Source organism: Rhinopithecus roxellana, chromosome 3, assembly GCF_007565055.1.
Source record: "Rhinopithecus roxellana isolate Shanxi Qingling chromosome 3, ASM756505v1, whole genome shotgun sequence".
In the NCBI taxonomy this organism is placed as follows: Eukaryota; Metazoa; Chordata; class Mammalia; order Primates; family Cercopithecidae; genus Rhinopithecus; species Rhinopithecus roxellana.
Window position 1 is genome coordinate 158,147,013 of NC_044551.1, and position 20,002 is coordinate 158,167,014.

The 20,002-nt window shown below is 44.0% G+C and overlaps 1 protein-coding gene across 18 annotated transcripts in view; it reads left to right on the forward strand.

Moving 5' to 3' along the window:
• LOC104681863 (protocadherin gamma-C4) overlaps window positions 1-20,002 on the forward strand; it is a 191,594-nt gene that overhangs the window by 137,641 nt on the left and 33,951 nt on the right. The window contains exon 1 of one of the 18 annotated variants that reach the window (XM_030927798.1): window positions 15,642-15,913. The exons of 16 other annotated variants lie outside the window; for them this stretch is intronic. In XM_030927798.1, coding sequence (XP_030783658.1) covers window positions 15,884-15,913 — 30 coding nt within the window. In that variant the 5' untranslated portion in view covers window positions 15,642-15,883. Of the gene's footprint in view, window positions 1-15,641; window positions 18,314-20,002 lie in introns of those variants that run through there. One more of the 18 variants, XM_030927783.1, reaches the window with a different exon arrangement.

Sequence of the window (20,002 nt, forward strand, 5' to 3'; positions counted from 1 at the left end):
AGATGTTATATTTCCATTATAATTTAGTTCAAAGCATTTTCTAATACACTTTGCAATTTCTTCTTTGACCCATGGATTATTTTAACGTTTGTTTGTTTGTTTGTTTGTTTTGAGACAGAATTTCACTTTTTTTGGCCAGGCTGGAGTGCAGTGGCAAAACCCTTTCTCCCAGATTCAAGTGATTCTCCTGCCTCAGCCTCCTAAGTAGCTGGGATTATAGGTGCCCACCACCACGCCCGGCTAATTTGTTTTGTTTTTTTTTTTGAGACGGAGTCTCACTCTTGTTGCCCAGGCTGGAGTGCAATGGCATGATCTCGGCTCACTGCAACCTCTGCCTCCTGGGTTCCAGCAATTCTCCTGCCTCAGCCTCCTGAGTAGCTAGGATTACAGGCATACACCACCACATCAGGCTAATTTTGTATTTTTAACAGAGACAGGGTTTCTCCGTGTTGGTCAGGCCGGTCTTGAACTCCCGATCTTAGGTGATCTGCCCGCCTTGGCCTCCCAAAGTGATGGAATTACAGGCATGAGCCATTGCACCTGGCCCAATTTTTTGTATTTTTAGTAGAGATGGAGTTTCATCATGTTGGCCAGGCTGGTCTTGAACTGCTGACATCAGGTGATCTGCCTGCCTCAGCCTCCCAAAGTGCAGGGATTACAGGCATGAGCCACCATGCCTGGCCTAAAGTGTATTGTTTAGTCACCAAATATGTAAGTATTACCCAAATATATTTCTCACTGATTTCTAATTTAATTGTATTGTGATCCAAAAATATACATTGTATGACTTCTATTCTTTTAAATTCGTTAACATGTCTTTTATGGCACAGAATATGGTCTGTCTTGGTGAGTGTTGCTTACGCACAACTGTGTAACTCTGAAAACTATATATTCTGCTACTTGTGGTTGTTGTATCCTATAATTGTCAACTAGATCATGTTAGTAACAGTATCATTCAGTGATCTTTTCTTCTTCAGTGTTTACTGTATTTGCTAATCCCATCCAGTGAAGTTTCCATTTCATATGTCGTAGTTTTCACTTCTATAAGTTCCATTTGACTCTTTCGTTTCTCTCCTCATTATCTTCATATTTTTCTTTAAATTTTTGAGCACATTTATAATGGAGGTTTTAAAGTCCTTGTCGACTAATTTTGTCACCTCTGTAATTTCCAGTGATGATTTTCTTCCTGGCTTGGGGTCACAATTTGTTGCTTATTTGCATGTCTAATAATGTTTTTATTGGACAGCAGACATTGTAAATGTTATATTTTTGAGTGTTTGGATTTTGTCTTTCTTTAAGAACTATTGCAGTTTGTTTCGGAAGGCTATTATGTTTTTTGCAGATCAGGTTGATCTTTTCAAGGCTTGTTTTTAAGCTTTGTTAGGACAGGTCTGTAGTAACGTTTGCCTTGGGCTAATGTAAGACCTACCACTTAATTCTGACTTTTTTGATTATTCTGAGTATTCAGCAGGGTCTCTTTATTATGGCTAAATGGAATTCAAACATTTTCTAGCCCTACCTGACCACCAAGAATTCAGCTAATAGCTCCCTGGCAGTTGTTCTTCACCTAGCTGCAGAGTAGTGTCAGTGCACTCTATGTATGCTCAGATTATTATTTAGCCAAAGACTTGGGGATCCATGTTAATATTCCTGGAGTTCTTTGTGTAGCTCCATTCTCTTTAGTACTCTGTCCCATAAATTCTGGCTGCCTCTGTCTCCCCAAACTCTAATATCTATTCCTCAACTCAGCAAAACCATGGTGTTATTCTTGGATTTCCCCTTTCCTGCCCCACAGTCTGAAAGTTGTCTCCAGGCAAAAAAATGGAGATCCTAGTTTGCAGATCCTCATTTGCTTCTCTTCTTCTTCTTCTTTTTTTTTTTTTTTTTTTTGAGACGGAGTCTCGCTCTGTCCCCCGGCTGGAGTGCAGTGGCACGATCTCGGCTCACTGCAAGCTTCGCCTCCCGGGATCACGCCATTCTCCTGCCTCAGCCTCCTGAGTAGCTGGGACTACAGGCGCCCGCCACCTCGCCCGGCTAATTTTTTGTATTTTTAGTAGAGACGGGATTTCACCGTGGTCTCGATCGATCTCCTGACCTTGTGATCCACCCGCCTCGGCCTCCCAAAGTGCTGGGATTACAGGCGTGAGCCACCATGCCCGGCCTTTTTTTTTTTTTTTTTTTAAACGGAGTCTCACTCTGTCCCCAGGCTGGAGTGCAGTGGCGCGCTCTCGGCTCACTGCAAGCTCCGCCTCCCGGGTTCACGCCATTCTCCTGCATCAGCCTCTCGAGTAGCTGGGACTACAGGCGCCCGCCACCTCGCCGGGCTAATATTTTGTATTTTGTTTAGTAGAGACGTAGTTTCACTGTGTCAGCCAAGATGGTCTCAATCTCCTGACCTCATGATCCGCCCGCCTCAGCCTCCCAAAGTGTTGGGATTACAGGCGTGAGCCACTGCGTCTGGCCTGCTTCTCTTCTCTTATGGATTAGAATTCTGCACTGTCTTTTGGGCCAATGTAAAAGCTTTTATCAAACATTTTGATCCACTTCCTAGTTGTTATAGTGATATATCTGGTTTCACATGGTTGAAAGGAAAAGTTTCACTTTGCTTTTTTGTACTAATAATATATCCTGGAAATCATTCTATATAAATGTATAGAAATCTTCATTTTTAAAATAGTTTACTAAAACTCCATTGTAAAAACTGGGTGTGGTGGCTCATCCTGTAATCCCAGCACTTTGGGATGCCGAGGCAGGTGGATCACCTGAGGTCAGGAGTTCAAGGCCAGCCTGGCCAACATGGTGAAACCCCGTCTCTACTAAAAATACAAAAATTAGCTGGGCATGGTGGTGGGTGCCTGTAGTCCCAGCTACTTGGGAGGCTGAGGCAGGAGAATCGCTTGATTCCAGGAGATGGAGATTGCAGTGAGTGGAGATCGCACCACTTCTCTGCAGCCTGAGCGACAGAGCGAGACTCCGTTTAAAAAAAAAAAAAGCAAAAAAGAAACTCCATTTTATGTGTACATATCATAATCTGTTCAACCCATCTATGACTTGTCATTTAGGTAGTTTCCAATATTTTTGCAATTATAAAAAATGCTAATGAAGAACCTGAGATATATATACATGTTTTTGTTGTTGTTGTTGTTGTTATTTTTGAGGTGTGTATGCATAACAAATTCCTAGTGGTGTGATTGCTGGATCATAGGGTAAAGGCATATGTAGTTTTGTTAAATTTATTCCCCATCTTGCATTCCTACAAATAGATGAAAATGTCCATTGTCCCATAGTCTCCTTTGCAGAGTATATTGTCAAGATTTTTAATTGTTGCCAACCTGATGGGTAAAAAGATATCTCCAAATAATTTTAATTAAAATTTCTCTCATTATGAATGAGGTTAAATAGTTTTTCATATGTTTAAAAGCCAGTTTATATCTTTTTGTTTATTTGGAGACTGGAATCTTGCTCTGTTGCTCAGGCCAAATTGCAGTGATGCAGTCATAGCTCACTGTAGCCTTGCACTCCTGGGCTCAAGCAATCCTCCTACTTAGCCTCACAAGTAGCTAGGGCTACAGATGGATGCCACCATGTCCAGCTAATTTTTTTATTTTTTATTTTTGTAGAGATGTGGAGTCTCACTGTGTTGCCCAGCCTAGTCTTGAACTACTGGCTTCAAGTGATCCTCCCACTTTAGCCTTCCAAAAGTGCTAAGATTACAGCCATGAACCACCACAAATGACCCTATATTTTTTTTTTTGAATTGTCTGTTAATGTCTTATTTTCATTTTTCTAGTAGGTTTTTTTTTTTTAAGTGTTTTAGCCTAAATTTGTAAAAAGTTTAGGGGATATACGAAGGGACTCTAAATGCTTATGAAGAAATTGAATTAAAAGATAAAAATAAAAATATAAGCTTTATTTTTCAACATGAGCCCCATCAAGTTCAAGCCACTTCTGTAAGCAATGATACTAGCCATTTAGTTCATCCCTAAAGAACTGAGAGTCCTGGGAATTTAGCCATGTCAGTGCAGTCTTTTTTATATTGGTTACTGAAGAAAAAATGGGTGCCTTTAGAGTTGTAAGATTAGGAAACAAAAATAAGTCAGAAGAAACCAAATCAGCACTGAAAGGTGGGCGCTTTATAATTACCCAAGAAAACCCTCACCAAATTGCCCTTACTTGATGAGAGGAATGAGCAGGAGCATTGTCGTGGTCAAGAAGGATTCTGGGGGCGTGGTGGCTCAAGCCTGTAATCCCAGCACTTTGGGAGGCCGAGACGGGCGGATCACGAGGTCAGGAGATTGAGACCATCCTGGCTAACACTGTGAAACCCCGTCTCTACTAAAAAATACAAAAAACTAGCCGGGCGAGGTGGCCGGCGCCTGTAGTCCCAGCTACTCGGGAGGCTGAGGCAGGAGAATGGCGTAAACCCGGGAGGCGGAGCTTGCAGTGAGCTGAGATCAGGCCACTGCACTCCAGCCCGGGCGACAGAGCGAGACTCCGTCTCAAAAAAAAAAAAAAAAAAAAAAAAAAGAAGGATTCTGGGGAAGTTTTCTGAGGCATTTTTTCTACTAAAGCTTTGGTAACTTTCTCAAAACACTCTCATACTAAGCAGATCTTATCATTCTTTGGCCCTCCAGGAAGTCAACAAGCAAAATGCCTTGAACATCCCAAAAAAGCCATTGCCATGATATTTGCTCTTGACCAGTCTGCTTTTGCATTGACTAGACCACTTCTACCTCTTGTGCTTTGTCTTCAGGATCACACTGGTAAAGCCATGTTTCATCTCCTGTTACAGTGTTTTTTTTTTTGTTTTTTTGTTTTGTTTGTTTGTTTGTTTTGAAGAAACCCTTCAGGATCTTTATCACATTTGCTTAAAATTTCAACTGAGGCCGGGCGCGGTGGCTCACGCCTGTAATCCCAGCACTTTGGGAGGCTGAGGCGGGCGAATCACAAGGTCAGGTCAGGAGATCCAGACCATCCTGGCTAACACGGTGAAACCCTGTCTCTACCAAAACTACAAAAAATTAGCCGGGAGTGGTGGCAGGCGCCTGTAGTCCCAGCTACTCGGAAGGCTGAGGCAGGGGAATGGTATGAACCCGGGAGGTGGAGCTTGCAGTGAGCCGAGATAACGCCACTGCACTCCAGCCTGGGCAACAGAGCAGGACTCCATCAAAAAAAATAAATAAATAAATAAATAAAATAAAGTGAAAGTTCTGGTCTTGCTGCAGCTGATCTATTTTATTATTTTTTTTTTTTAGACACAGCCTTGCTCTGTTACCCAGGCTGGAGTGCAGTGGCACCATCATGGCTTACTGCAGCCTTGGCCTCCTGGGCTCAAGCAATCCTCCTACCTCAGGCTCCCACGTAGCCGGAACTACAGGCACATGCTACCATGCCTGGCTAATTTTCTTGTCCCTAATCTAGATGTAATGGTTTTGGCACCCATCTAATGGAAAGTTTGCTCAACTTTAATTTTTCAGTCAGAATTGTGTAAGCTGAACCGAGACGTCTATGGTGTTGGCTATTGTTTCCGCTGTTAATTGTAGGTCTTCTTTAATTAGAGCACAGATAAGATCATTTTTTTCCTCCCAAATTGATGTAGATGGTCTTTTGCTGTGGGCTTCATCTTCAACATTGTCTCATCCCTTCTTAAAACAAGTTAGCTACTTGTAAACTGCCGATTTCTTTAGAGCATTGTCTCCATAAACTTTTCACAAAACATCAATGATTTCATCATTCTTCCACTCAAGCTTCATCATAAATTTGATGTCTGTTCTTGTTTCCATTTTAGCAGAATTCATGTTACTCTGATAGAGGCTCTTTTCAAACTGCTGTCTTACTATTCTTAGTGCCTCAAACTAGATCCTATTCAGACATGTTATGTTAGTATGGGTTTATTTTGGTGCTAGAAATATTTTGCAATCGGCCGGGCGCGGTGGCTCAAGCCTGTAATCCCAGCACTTTGGGAGGCCGAGGCGGGTGGATCACGAGGTCAGGAGATCAAGACCATCCTGGCTAACACGGTGAAACCCCATCTCTACTAAAAATACAAAAAACTAGCCGAGCGTGGTGGCGGGCGCCTGTAGTCCCAGCTACTCGGAGGCTGAGGCGGGAGAATGGCGTGAACCCGGGAGGCGGAGCTTGCAGTGAGCCGAGATCGCACCACTGCACTCCAGCCTGGGCGACACAGCAAGACTCCATCTCAAAAAAAGAAAAGAAAAAGAAATATTTTGCAATCCACGCATTTTTTTTCATAATACGCATTTTCCATGAAGTTTTTGAAAACTCCTTGTATTAGGGATATTAGTCCTTTGTCCAATGAATAGACTGCAAATATTTTCTTTTTTTTTTTTTTTTTTTTTTTTTTTTTTTTTTTTTTTTTTGAGACGGAGTCTTGCTCTGCTGCCCAGGCTGGAGTGCAGTGGCCGGCTCTCAGCTCACTGCAAGCTCCGCCTCCCGGGTTCACGCCATTCTCCTGTCTCAGCCTCCCGAGTAGCTGGGACTACAGGCGCCCGCCTCGTCGCCCGGCTAGTTTTTTGTATTTTTTAGTAGAGACGGGGTTTCACCGTATTAGCCAGGATGGTCTCGATCTCCTGACCTCATGATCCGCCCGTCTCGGCCTCCCAAAGTGCTGGGATAACAGGCTTGAGCCACCGCGCCCGGCCAGACTGCAAATATTTTCTTACAGCTTGTCATTTACTTTTTGGCATTTTTTTGCAATGCAATTTTTTCCCTTTGTTTTTGTTTTTTGTGTAATGAAATGAATCAATGTTTTCTTTTTTCTTTTTTTTCTTTTTTTTTTAGACCAACTCTCAGTCTGTCACCCAGGCTGGGGTGCAGTGTTGCAACCTTGGCTCACTGCAATCTCTGTCTCCCAGGTTCAAGCGATTCTCATCTCTCAGTCTCCCAATTAGCTGGGATTACAGGCACATGCCACCATGCCCGGCTAATTTTTGTATTTTTAGTAGAGGCGGGGTTTCACCATTTTGGCCAGGCTGGTCTCAAACTCCTGACTTCAAGTGATCCACCCACCTCGGCCTCCCAAAGTGCTGGGATTACAGACGTGAGCCACTGCGCCCGGCCAAATCACTGTTTTCTTATATTGCATTTAGGTGTTAAGTCATAGTTAGAAAGCCTTTCCCCATACCTAGGTTATAGAAACATTCGTTACTTTTTTCTTCCAGTGCTAGTACTTGTATGGTTTTTGGTTTCCACATTTAGATCCCTGATCTAATTGGAGTTTATTCTTGTGTGTGCTGAGATATGGATCTGATTGTATCTTTTTTCCCAAATGGCTATCCAGTTGTCCCAATGCCATTTATTAAGCACTTCATCTTTGTCCCAGTGATTTGAAATAGCATCTTTATCATGTACTAAATTTCTATAGTGCCACAAGATTTTAATTTTTTTTAGACAGGGTCTGGCTCTGTTGCCCAGGCTGGAGTGTAGTGGCACAATCTCAGCTTGCTGCAACCTCCACCTCACAAGCTCAAGTGCCCCCACCTCATCCCCTCAAGTTGCTGGGACTACAGGCACATGCCACCACACCAGGCTGATTTTTATATTTTTTGTAGAATGAGATTTCACCATGTTGCCCAGGCTGGTCTCAAACTCCTGAGCTCAAGTAATTCACCCACAACAGCCTCCCAAAATGCTAGAATTACAAGCATGAGCCACCACACCCAGCTGCCAGAAAATTGTAATGATCAGAAAGCCACAATTCTTTCTTCCTCTCTTATATGTTGAAGTAAATTACTTCATTTAGAAAACTAGGCTCGGCACGGTGGCTCACACCTGTAATCCCAGCACTTTGGGAGGTTGAGGCGGGCAGATCACCTGAGGTTAGGAGTTTGAGACCAGCCTGGCCAACATGGTGAAACCCTGTCTCTGCTAAAAATAGAAAAATTTGCCGGGCATGTTGGTGAGTACCTGTAATCCCAGCTACTTGGGAGGCTAAGGCAGGAGAATCACTTGAACCTGGGAGGCAGAGGTTGTGGTGAGCCAAGACCACGCCATTGCACCCCAGCCTGGGCAACAGGAGCAAAACTCCATCTCAAAAAAAAAAAAAAAAAAAAAAAAAAAAAAAAAAAAACAAGAAAAAGAAAAAAGAAATAACTCAGCCATACAAGGCTACCCATTGGTGAGAACTAATAAGTTAGATAGCAACTTATTATTGCTTGAGCTCAGGAGTTTGAGACTAGCCTGTAATAGCAAAATGTGGGTGTAAAATTGAAACAAATTATTTCTTAGGAGAATGTAGGTCTCATGGAAGATTTTCATGTGGACAAATTTAGTAAATTTTTTGCAGGTAGTTTCCTGACATATTTAACATTTGTAATATAGTAAATGATAAGAAGGTACTAATATGATCCAGACTAGAAGAGAATAGCACTAAAGTGGGAGATGGGGTAAACCTGTGTTTTTTTTACTTTAGGCTTTTGACTAACAAATCAATGTTTGACTAACAAAACAATCCAAAATTATTGTTTTTACTGGGCGCAGTGGGTCACTCCTGTAATCCCAGCACTTTGGGAGGCCAAGGTGGGAGGATTGCTTGAACGTAGGAGTTTGAGACCATTCTAGGCAACAAAGCAAGAACCTGTCTCTACAAAAATTTAAAAATTAGCCAGAAATGGTGGCACATGCCTGTAGTCCCAGCTACTCAGGAGGCTGAGGCAGGAGGATTGCTTGAGCCTTTTGAAGTTGAGGGTTCAGTGAGCCATGATCACCCCTCTGCACTCCAGCTTGGGCAACAGAGCAAGACCCCATCTCAAAAAATAAAACAAAATAGACTGGGCACGATGGGTCACTCCTGTAATCCCAGCACTTTGGGAGGCCAAGGGGGGTATATCATGAGGTAAAGAGATCGAGACCATCCTGGCCAACGTGGTGAAACCCCGCCTGTCTCTACTAAAAATACAAAACTTAGCTGGGCGTGGTGGCGCATGCCTGTGGTCTCAGCTACTCGGGAAGCTGAGGCAGGAGAATCGCTTGAACCTGGGAGGTGGAGGTTGCAGTGAGCCAAGATTGTGCCACTGCACTCCAGCCTGGTGACAGACCGAGACTCTGCCTCTAAATAAATAAATAAATAAAACAAAATAAGTAAAATAAATGTTTGTAGTCCCAAAACATTTTGATGGCATAATTTCTTCTTGTTCTAACAAAACTATATATGCATTTGTCCTATGACCTAGCAATCACACTATTAGGAATTTATCATAAATACGTACCTCAAAAATTACAAAAATACATATATACCAGGTTATTTATTACAGCACTATTTTTAATTGCAAAAACATTGTAGATAGAATGGAGGTCATATAAAACTTATTCTTAAGATTCAGACCAGGTGCAGTGGCTCACGCCTGTAATCCCAGCACTTTGGGAGGCCGAGGCAGGCAGATCACCTGAGGCCAGGAGTTTGAGACCAGCCTGGTCAGCATGGTGAAACCCTGTCTCTACCAAAAATACAAAAATTAGCTGGGCATGGTGGCACGCCTGTAATCCCAGCTACACGGGATGCTGAGGCACGAGAACTGCTTGAACCCCGGAGGCAGAGACTGTAGTGATCCGAGATCATGCTACTACATTCCAGTCTGGGCAACAGAGCAAGACTTCATCTCAAAAAAAAAAAAAAAAAGATTCACAGATCATCTTATCAAATCAAAGTATGCAAAATATTCAGGTAAACTTCAGATAAATATGAAGGCTAAACTATTCAGCTTCTTCACCAAATCCTTGAATGTCCCACCTGTCTAAATTGAGATACATGTTTGATTTATTGGTTAACTGTTTTTATTCCATTTTTCCTCAAATGATCCCATCATTTGACCTTAGGAAGCTGTTCAAATAGACACATTAGGTAGAATGGAAAGACTACTCGATGATATTTAGGATTTTAAGAGGATTTTATGTATTTTTCCTTGTGTGCAGTAATTTAATAGCATCTTGAATAGGATTTTATGATATTACTAACCCTCTGGGAATAATATTAGGTAATTAGACAGTTAGCTAATATTAAAATATATATTAGGTAATATTTATTGAGAGTTTCCTTTGTGTCAAGCAGGGTCAGCTTCATGGGCAGGCAACCTGTGCAGGGATACAGGGCTTCATGCTTAGATGGGCCCCTTGCTTTGAAGGCCCCTACCCTTTGGTTAGGGCTCTGCTGTTATCATCTTGAAATTCTTAATAATTTTTATTTTATTTTTTGAGTCAGGGTCTTGCTCTGTCACTCAGGCTGGAGTGTAGTGGACTCACTACAACCTTGAACTCCTGGGCTCAAGCAATCCTCCCACTTCAGCCTTCTGAGTAGTTACGACGACAAACACATGCCACTGTGCTCAAATAAGTTTTTTTTTTTTTTTTTAGAGATGAGGCTGTCCCTATGTTGTTCAGGCTGGTTTCAAATTCCTGGCCTCAAGTGATCCTCCCACCTTAGCCTTCCAAAATGCTGGGACTACAGACATGAGCCACTGTGCCTGGTCAATCATTTTTAACAACAAGCCCAAGCCCCCTGTTTTGTTTTGTTTTTTGTTTTGTTTTGTTTTGTTTTGTGACGGAGTCTCCCTCTGTTGTCCAGGCTAGAGTGCAGTGGTATGATCTTTCCTCACTGCAACCTCTGCCTCTTGGGTTCAAGTGATTCTCCTGGCTCAGCCTCCCTAGTAGCTGGGATTATAGGCACCTGCCACCACACCCGGCAAATTTTTTGTATTTTTAGTAGAGATGGAGTTTCACTATGTTGGCAAGGCTGCTCTCAAACTCCTGACCTCAAGTGATCCACCCATTTCAGCCTCTGAAAGTGCTGGGATTACAGGTGTGACCCACCTCGCCCGGCCTCCGAGCCCCCTATTTTTATTTTGCACTGACCCTACAAGTTATGTAGCTAGGCCTAGTTATGTTTTTAGCAAGGAAGGTATATAATCTCATGTACATTTTTGAAAGATTACTCAGGTCTCTGCATGTGAAGTGGAATTTAGGGAATGCAAAAGAGGGAGTAAAAATAACAGCAAGGAAGCTATAATAGCATTTAAGGTTGCTTTTACTCAGGGCTCGCAGTAGATAGGATACATAATTGATAGTTTCAAAATATGTTTTGGGAGTAGTAAGCATTGGTATGGATTAATAATATACTGGATGTGGGGATGCAGAAAAACATATTAAAAATTACTTCTGAAATTCTGGCTGGAATAGAAGTGCCACTTACCAGGTGAGGAAGGTTGGAGACATAACGTATTTGGGGGTGTGGTCAAAAGCTGAGTTTGAGTTTGACATTATGTTACATCATATAAAAGACATATAAAAGACTACCTATTTTATAATTCCTTTTTTTTTTTTTTTTTTTTTTTGAGACGGAGTCTTGCTCTGTTGCCCGGGCTGGAGTGCAGTGGCTGGATCTCAGCTCACTGCAAGCTCCGCCTCCCGGGTTTACGCCATTCTCCTGCCTCAACCTCCCGAGTAGCTGGGACTACAGGCGCCCGCCACCTCCCCCGGCTAGTTTTTTTGTATTTTTTTAGTAGAGACGGGGTTTCACCGTGTTAGCCAGGATGGTCTCGATCTCCTTGACCTCGTGATCCGCCCGTCTCGGCCTCCCAAAGTGCTGGGATTACAGGCTTGAGCCACCACGCCCAGCCATAATTCCTTTTTAATAAAATATCTGGAAAAGGCAAAACTGTGGTTGCCTGAGGCTGAAGCTAGGAAGATTGACTACTGACAGGCATGAGGGAAATTTTGGGGGTGATGAGAGTATTCTAAAACTGGATTGTGGGGTTGGTTGCATTACTATATAAATTTATTTAAAATCCCTGCATTTTATAGGGGCACTATGTATGTAGAAAGCTGTGAAAAGATTTTAAAATGATTGACATGTCTGTGGTTATATCAGTGAGTATTATTATTATTCCCAATTTATAGATAAAGAAAATAAAAGAGAAGTTAAACATAAAAGTTTCATGGTTACATAGCTAGGTTCTATGTATTGGAACCTAGTTCCAATACAATTCCAGTAATGGAATTTGAATCTTTTTGACACTAAGACCTTACTCTCGATCATATAATACATCCACTTCCTATTTTAAAGCTATATTATAGCCGGGTGGTGACTCACGCCGTAATCCCAGCACTTTGGGAGGCCAAGGCAGGCAGATCACAAGATTGGGAGATTGAGACCATCCTGCCTAATATGGTGAAACCCCGTCTCTACTAAAAATACAAAAAATTAGCCAGGCATGGTGGCACACACCTGTATCCCAGTTACTAGGGAGGCTGAGGCAGGAGAACTGCTTGAACCCAGGAGGCGGAGCTTGCAGTGAGAAGAGATCGTGCCAATGCACTCCAGCCTGGGTGACAAAGCGAGACACCATCTCAAAAAAAAAAAATATATATATATATATATATATTTGTGTTATCTGGGAAATTGTGTTGAATCAGTATATAAATCCTGTATACTGTTCCTTCCATTTCCCCTAGAAATAAGTGATACAGGCCAGGCACTGTGACTCACACCTGTAATCCCAGCACTTTGGGAGGCAGAGGCTGGCGGATCACCTGACGTTGGGAGTTTGAGATCAGCCTGACCAACATGGAGAAACCCCATCTCTACTAAAAATACAAAATTAGCTGGGTGTGGTGGTGCATGCCTGTATTCCCAGCTACTCAGGAGGCTGAGGCAGGAAAATTGCTTGAACCTGAGAGGCGGAGGTTGCGGTGAGCCAAGATTAAGCCATTGCACTCCAGCCTGGGCAACAAGAGCAAAACGAAAGAGAGAGAGAGAGAGAGAAAGAGGGAAGGAGGGAGGGAGGGAGGAAAGGAAGGAAAAGAAGGAGAAGGAAAGGAAGGAAACAACCAGTTACGGCGTCTTTGTTTATTATCCACTGTGAGTTGTATTATCACACCTTACTTGGCTCTTTGGCAAACTATATTATATCTTCAGATCATTAGGGCTAGGAAATAGTCTCATTAGGTCCACTGGTAACTTGAAGGAGTAAATGTATCTTCCAAAAAATGCTTACTTCCGGGGAGATTGGATCCACACAAATGAATACATATATAGTCCTTAGTGTATGCTATGATTATTGTACTATGCCAGTAGCATAAAGATTCCTGTATTAATAAGCATTAAGTGCCTGCTGTGCTAGACAGTGAGGATACAAGTGGCCACCAAAATAGCATGGTCCCTGCCCTCCTGGAGCTTCTTTTTTTCTTTTTCAGTGGGAGAAGCAGACATTTTGCTTAAGCAAAAATAATTATAAAATTTAAAGTTGTGCCAAGTTCAATGGAAAAAAATATAAGGTATTCCGAGAGAGCAAAGGATCCTGGTTTTAACTGGGGCCTAATGGAAGACCTCTATTAGGAAATAACATTTAAACTAAGACCGGAAAGATTTGTAGAAATTAGCAAAGCAAAGGGAGGGAGGAGAAAGCAGCTTTCCTGGCAAAGGAACAACTTGTGTGAGGGCCCTGAGACAGGGAAGGGCTGGGAATCTGACCACCCTCAAAGTGGTGCAATGGAGTATAGTTAGAGAGGGAGAAGACATGAAAACTTGAATACTGGACTTGGTATTTTAATTCAAGAGCAGTATGATGCTACTGAGGAGCAGCTGGAGAATTGTGTGATCCAATTTAAATTTTAGGAAGATCAACCTCGCTATTGTGGAGAATGGATATACAAGGGTTCTGTTGGTTCATGAAGAGGTCTTAAGAAAACTATGAGCTGGGTGCAGTAGCTCAGGCCTGTAGTCCCAGCTACTCAGAAGTCTGAGGAGGAAGGATCCCTTGAGCCCAAGGAGTTGGAGGTTACAGTGAGCTATGATTATTCCACTGTACTCCAGCCCGGATGACAGAGTGAGATCCTGCCTCAGAAACAAAAACCAAAAAACAAACAACAACAACAACAACAACAAAAGTCTCAGAAAACTACAGGCCTTATTATCAAGAAAATGACAGGCCTTATTACTGAGAAAATGACTTACATTTTTAAAAGCTGATTTTCAAAAACCAGATTGTGAATTAAGTGATGCTGAATAGCAGAAGAAAAGATTGATAAACCAGTGTATCTCTGAATAACCCACTAGATCAGTGCTTGTCAAACTTTAACGGGTTTTCAAATCACCCTGAAGTTTTGTTAAAATGTAAATCCTGTCTCAGTAGGTTTGGAGGAGGGCATTTCTGCATTTCTGACGAGTTCCCTGGTGATGCCTAGACCACTGATCCTCACACTTTGAGTAGCAAGTGACTGGGCTATACTCTATATTCTAAATTCTAAATGTATTCTATCTTCTAATGCCTATCAGCCCTCTTGCTGGTCTGGCTAATTACCAAACTTGAGCATTTAAAACTGTGGGTTTTCAGAGATGAATTGAAGTGTTAAAGGCATGGAAATATAGGTCACATATGGCTTTTCATCTCTTCAGGAAATATCCTATATATCCTTACTTATTTTCTACCTACCTAACCTATGTGCCTACCCCTTCACCTATGTTCAAGGTTCTGTTATACTTCAAAAGGACTCTATGCAATCAAAGTGATGCCTAAGAAATAGTATGAGGCTCTAACACTTTACATCTAATGGTGTGGTTTGCATCATTTATTGAGGTTTACTCTGTGCCAGGCACTTTACCTGCCTTCTTCATTTAATAGGAGAGGACCAGGAACACTTAGGGGTTCGTTTCTTGTTCAAGGATATACATCTCAACTCTGATATCACAGTGGACTCTTTTATTCACTATCATAATCATTATCATTTTGTTTGGTGACTACAATTCTAAATGCAGAAAACTGAAGCCTCTTTATTCTGTGACTAAAGGCTTTGTATTTTCTAAAGATTTGTGGAGCTTTGCTGCCATTATTTCAATAATTTTATAAAGATCCTAGGTGGTAAATAGGCCTGGCTTTTTTTATTTTTAAAATCTTCTCTGTCTTCTTCTTCGTTAGCAGTGCAACTTCTTGTGGCATATGTGGCATAAGTGCAAGATCTTGGGAAAAGGATTGATCAAGTAAAGGGAAACTATAGAGAGAGTGTGCTCAACAATTGAGATCATGCTCCTTGTAAAAGATGGGGTAGGGAAATTTCTTATTGCTCCCTGGTTCTTAAGAAATGAGAGCTAACAATGACATCCAGTTTTAATAGAAATGAAATCTGAATTGTACTTTTAAATTTTATAAGCCAGAGTTAAACCAATAGATAGTAACTCCTGCTAATTTGATAGTAGCTCCAGATAGTGAGAAAGTGACAGGGAATGATAATTTCATTTGGTAAGAGATAAAACTGAAATTATTAATGTCTTCACGGACTAAATGCCTCCTTACAAGTAGGGTCCGGCTAATTGTCTGTCTTCCAACAAACCAGATTTGTTGGTGTATTTCCCGACAACGTTGTGGAGTTTTCGGTTTGGTTCAATCCCCTTTCTTGTGATCAGAGAAAGTGATTCAAGTGTTTAATGGGTCTTGATTTGGATTGGAGACTTGCAGAACGGTTAGCCTCACCACCCCAAGGCTGGCTGTCCTTAAGGTAGGTTTCCTATGCACAGATACTGGCAAGGCGCTTTGACTGGAAACTCTGGAAGGAAGCCAAAGGAAAGTGAAGTTCCTGGCGCTAGCGCGTGTGCTGCTCAGAGAGCCCGGCGCTAGCTCATTCTTCGTGCAGTTATTGGCTGGGACTCTGTGTGCCGCTGTCGGCCAATGAAGACGCTGGAGATTGGGCCCCGGCCCGTCCCCTTTCTGCGCCCCGGGATGAGGCAGAGACTGAACAGCCGGCGAGCAAATCAACGGCATCCAGAAAGCCATGTCGGACTCGGCGCCCAGCGCCCAAGCGCTAACCCGCTGAAAGTTTCTCAACGAAATCGCAGGGACGATCTGGACCCCGCTGAGAGGAACGGCTTTTGAGTGAGATGGTCCCAGAGGCCTGGAGGAGCGGACTGGTAAGCACCGGGAGGGTAGTGGGAGTTTTGCTTCTGCTTGGTGCCTTGAACAAGGCTTCCACGGTCATTCACTATGAGATCCTGGAGGAAAGAGAGAAGGGTTTCGCTGTGGGCAACGTGGTCGCGAACCTTGGTTTGGATCTCGGTAGCCTGTCAGCCCGCCGGCTCCGGGTGGTGTCTGGAGCTAGCCGAAGATTCTTTGAGGTGAACCGGGAGACCGGAGAGATGTTTGTGAACGACCGTCTGGATCGAGAGGAGCTGTGTGGGACACTGCCGTCTTGTACTGTAACTCTGGAGTTGGTAGTGGAGAACCCGCTGGAACTGTTCAGCGTGGAAGTGGTGATCCAGGACATCAACGACAACAATCCTGCTTTCCCTACCCAGGAAATGAAATTGGAGATTAGCGAGGCCGTGGCTCCGGGGACGCGCTTTCCGCTTGAGAGCGCGCACGATCCCGATGTGGGAAGCAACTGTTTACAAACCTATGAGCTGAGTCGAAACGAATACTTTGCGCTTCGCGTGCAGACTCGGGAGGACAGCACCAAGTACGCGGAGCTGGTGCTGGAGCGCGCCCTGGACCGAGAACGCGAGCCTAGTCTCCAGTTAGTGCTGACGGCGTTGGACGGAGGGACCCCAGCTCTCTCTGCCAGCCTGCCTATTCACATCACTGTGCTGGACGCGAATGACAATGCGCCTGTCTTCAACCAGTCCTTGTACCGGGCGCGCGTCCTGGAGGATGCACCCTCCGGGACGCGCGTGGTACAAGTCCTTGCAACTGATCTGGATGAAGGCCCCAACGGTGAAATTATTTACTCCTTCGGCAGCCACAACCGCGCCGGCGTGCGCGAACTATTCGCCTTAGACCTTGTAACCGGGATGCTGACAATCAAGGGTCGACTGGACTTCGAGGACACCAAACTCCATGAGATTTACATCCAGGCCAAAGACAAGGGCGCCAATCCCGAAGGAGCACATTGCAAAGTGTTGGTGGAGGTTGTGGATGTGAATGACAATGCCCCGGAGATCGCAGTCACCTCCGTGTACAGCCCAGTACCCGAGGATGCCCCTCTGGGGACTGTCATCGCTTTGCTCAGTGTAACTGACCTGGATGCTGGCGAGAACGGGCTGGTGACCTGCGAAGTTCCACCGGGTCTCCCTTTCAGCCTTACTTCTTCCCTCAAGAATTACTTCACTTTGAAAACCAGTGCAGACCTGGATCGGGAGACTGTGCCAGAATACAACCTCAGCATCACCGCCCGAGATGCGGGAACCCCTTCCCTCTCAGCCCTTACAATAGTGCGTGTTCAAGTGTCTGACATCAATGACAACCCTCCACAATCTTCTCAATCTTCCTACGACGTTTACATTGAAGAAAACAACCTCCCCGGGGCTCCAATACTAAACCTAAGTGTCTGGGACCCCGACGCCCCGCAGAATGCTCGGCTTTCTTTCTTTCTCTTGGAGCAAGGAACTGAAACCGGACTAGTGGGTCGCTATTTCACAATAAATCGTGACAACGGCATAGTGTCTTCCTTAGTGCCCCTAGACTATGAGGATCGGCGGGAATTTGAATTAACAGCTCATATCAGCGATGGGGGCACCCCGGTCCTGGCCACCAACATCAGCGTGAACATATTTGTCACTGATCGCAATGACAATGCCCCCCAGGTCCTATATCCTCGGCCGGGTGGGAGCTCGGTGGAGATGCTGCCTCGAGGTACCTCAGCAGGCCACCTAGTGTCACGGGTGGTAGGCTGGGATGCGGATGCAGGACACAATGCCTGGCTCTCCTACAGTCTCTTGGGAGCCCCTAACCAGAGCCTTTTTGCCATAGGGCTCCACACTGGTCAAATCAGTACTGCCCGTCCAGTCCAGGACACAGATTCACCCAGGCAGACTCTCACGGTCTTGATCAAAGACAACGGGGAGCCTTCGCTCTCCACCACTGCTACCCTCACTGTGTCAGTAACCGAGGACTCTCCTGAAGCCCGAGCCGAGTTCCCCTCTGGCTCTGCCCCCCGGGAGCAGAACAAAAATCTCACCTTTTATCTACTTCTTTCTCTAATCCTGGTTTCTGTGGGATTCGTGATCACAGTGTTCGGAGTAATAATATTCAAAGTTTACAAGTGGAAGCAGTCTAGAGACCTATACCGAGCCCCAGTGAGCTCACTGTACCGAACACCAGGGCCCTCCTTGCACGCGGACGCCGTGCGGGGAGGCCTGATGTCGCCGCACCTTTACCATCAGGTGTATCTCACCACGGACTCCCGCCGCAGCGACCCGCTGCTGAAGAAACCTGGTGCAGCCAGCCCACTGGCCAGCCGCCAGAACACGCTGCGGAGCTGCGATCCGGTGTTCTATAGGCAGGTGTTGGGTGCAGAGAGCGCCCCTCCCGGACAGGTAAGGTTTAGCAAGTCATGCTTGACCCTGTTAGTGCTTTTTGATTCCTACATCATATTGAGGAAGGAATGGAGCTGTTTTTTAGTGATGAAGATGTTTTCCTGATGATGCATTCACACTTTCACCTGGCCCTTCCTAGATCAAAGTTAGTGCCTTTGTGAAATGGTGGCCTGCCAGAGTGTGGTTTGTGGTCCCATTTCAGGGGGAAGATACTTGACTCATCTATGGACCCAATTCACATCCTCAGCACTCATTTGCTATCACAACTAACCAATCTTGCTAAGGGATGGTTAAGCCAAAAAACAAGATCTCAGCGATCAGAGTTTAGCTTGGTATCATTTACATTAGGAATAAGCTGCTGGATACCTCCAACCAAAGGCAGTTTCTAGGAATACAAAAACTACCTCATTCCTCCACCTTTCAAGTGATTGTGACATTTGTATTAAAACTAGCTTTTTGATAATTTTCCTTTGTTTACACAGATCGTGTACCTCATTCTCAGATAATTTTTTATGAATGAAATGAAATTCCAGGCATCCTTTAAATTTTATTTCAAGCACTCTACTGGAAATGATGTGCACCCTACTTACAAAATATTTTTACCTTGTAACAGTAATGCATGTTTGCTATAAAATTCAGAAAATGCAGAAAAGTATTTTAAAAATTAAAACTACAGGCAGGGAGCGATGGCTCAAGCCTGTAATCCCAGCACTTTGGGAGGCCGAGACGGGCAGATCACGAGGTCAGGAGATTGAGACCATCCTGGCTAACATGGTGAAACTCCGTCTCTACTAAAAAATACAAAAAAACTAGCCGGGCGAGGTGGCGGGCGCCTGTAGTCCCAGCTACTCGGGAGGCTGAGACAGGAGAATGGCGTAAACCCGGGAGGCAGAGCTTGCAGTGAGCTGAGATCTGGCCACTGCACTCCAGCCTGGGTGACAGAGCAAGACTCTGTCTCAAAAAAAAAAAAAAAAAAAAAAATTCAAACTACAATCTCCAAACCCAAAGATACCCACTTTTAATTATAAAAGTAATAACTTATTTCAAAAATAAATCTAGACAACCCAAGAAAACATAAAGTAGCCAGACTCAGTGATGTGCAGCTGTAGTTCTTGCTACTCAGTGTCTGAGAGGGGAGGAATGCTTGAGCCCAGGAGTTCTGGGCTGTGGTACACTATGCTGATCAATTGATCAATACACTGTCTGCACTAAGTTCAGCATGAATACAGTGACCTCGTGGGAAGGCAGGACCATCAGGTTGCCTAAGGAGGGGTGAACTGGCCCAGGTTGGAAATGCAGGTCAAAACTGCTGTGCTATCCAGTAGTGGGATGACATCTGTGAATAGTCACTGCACTCCAGCCTAGGCAATATAGGGAAACCCTGTCTCTTTAACAATAACAACAACAACAACAACAAAAATCCCAGAAACTATAAAACGAGAGTCTTTTTGGTGCCTCCAGTGTTAGTCCCTGTCCTTCCAGCCTTATTTTTTTTTAAGTATATGCACAATGTGAAAGGTAGATAAATTCATATCCTTAGAAAGGTAAAGCATTCATTAATTCAGGGTGGTATGCAAGGATACTATCCAAGGCATGGGTATCCATGCAAGGTGACTGCAAGACCTTTGCCCTGGAGAGAATGCTATACATACTCGCAACTGTAGGAGAACCACTGTTATTTTGTTACTC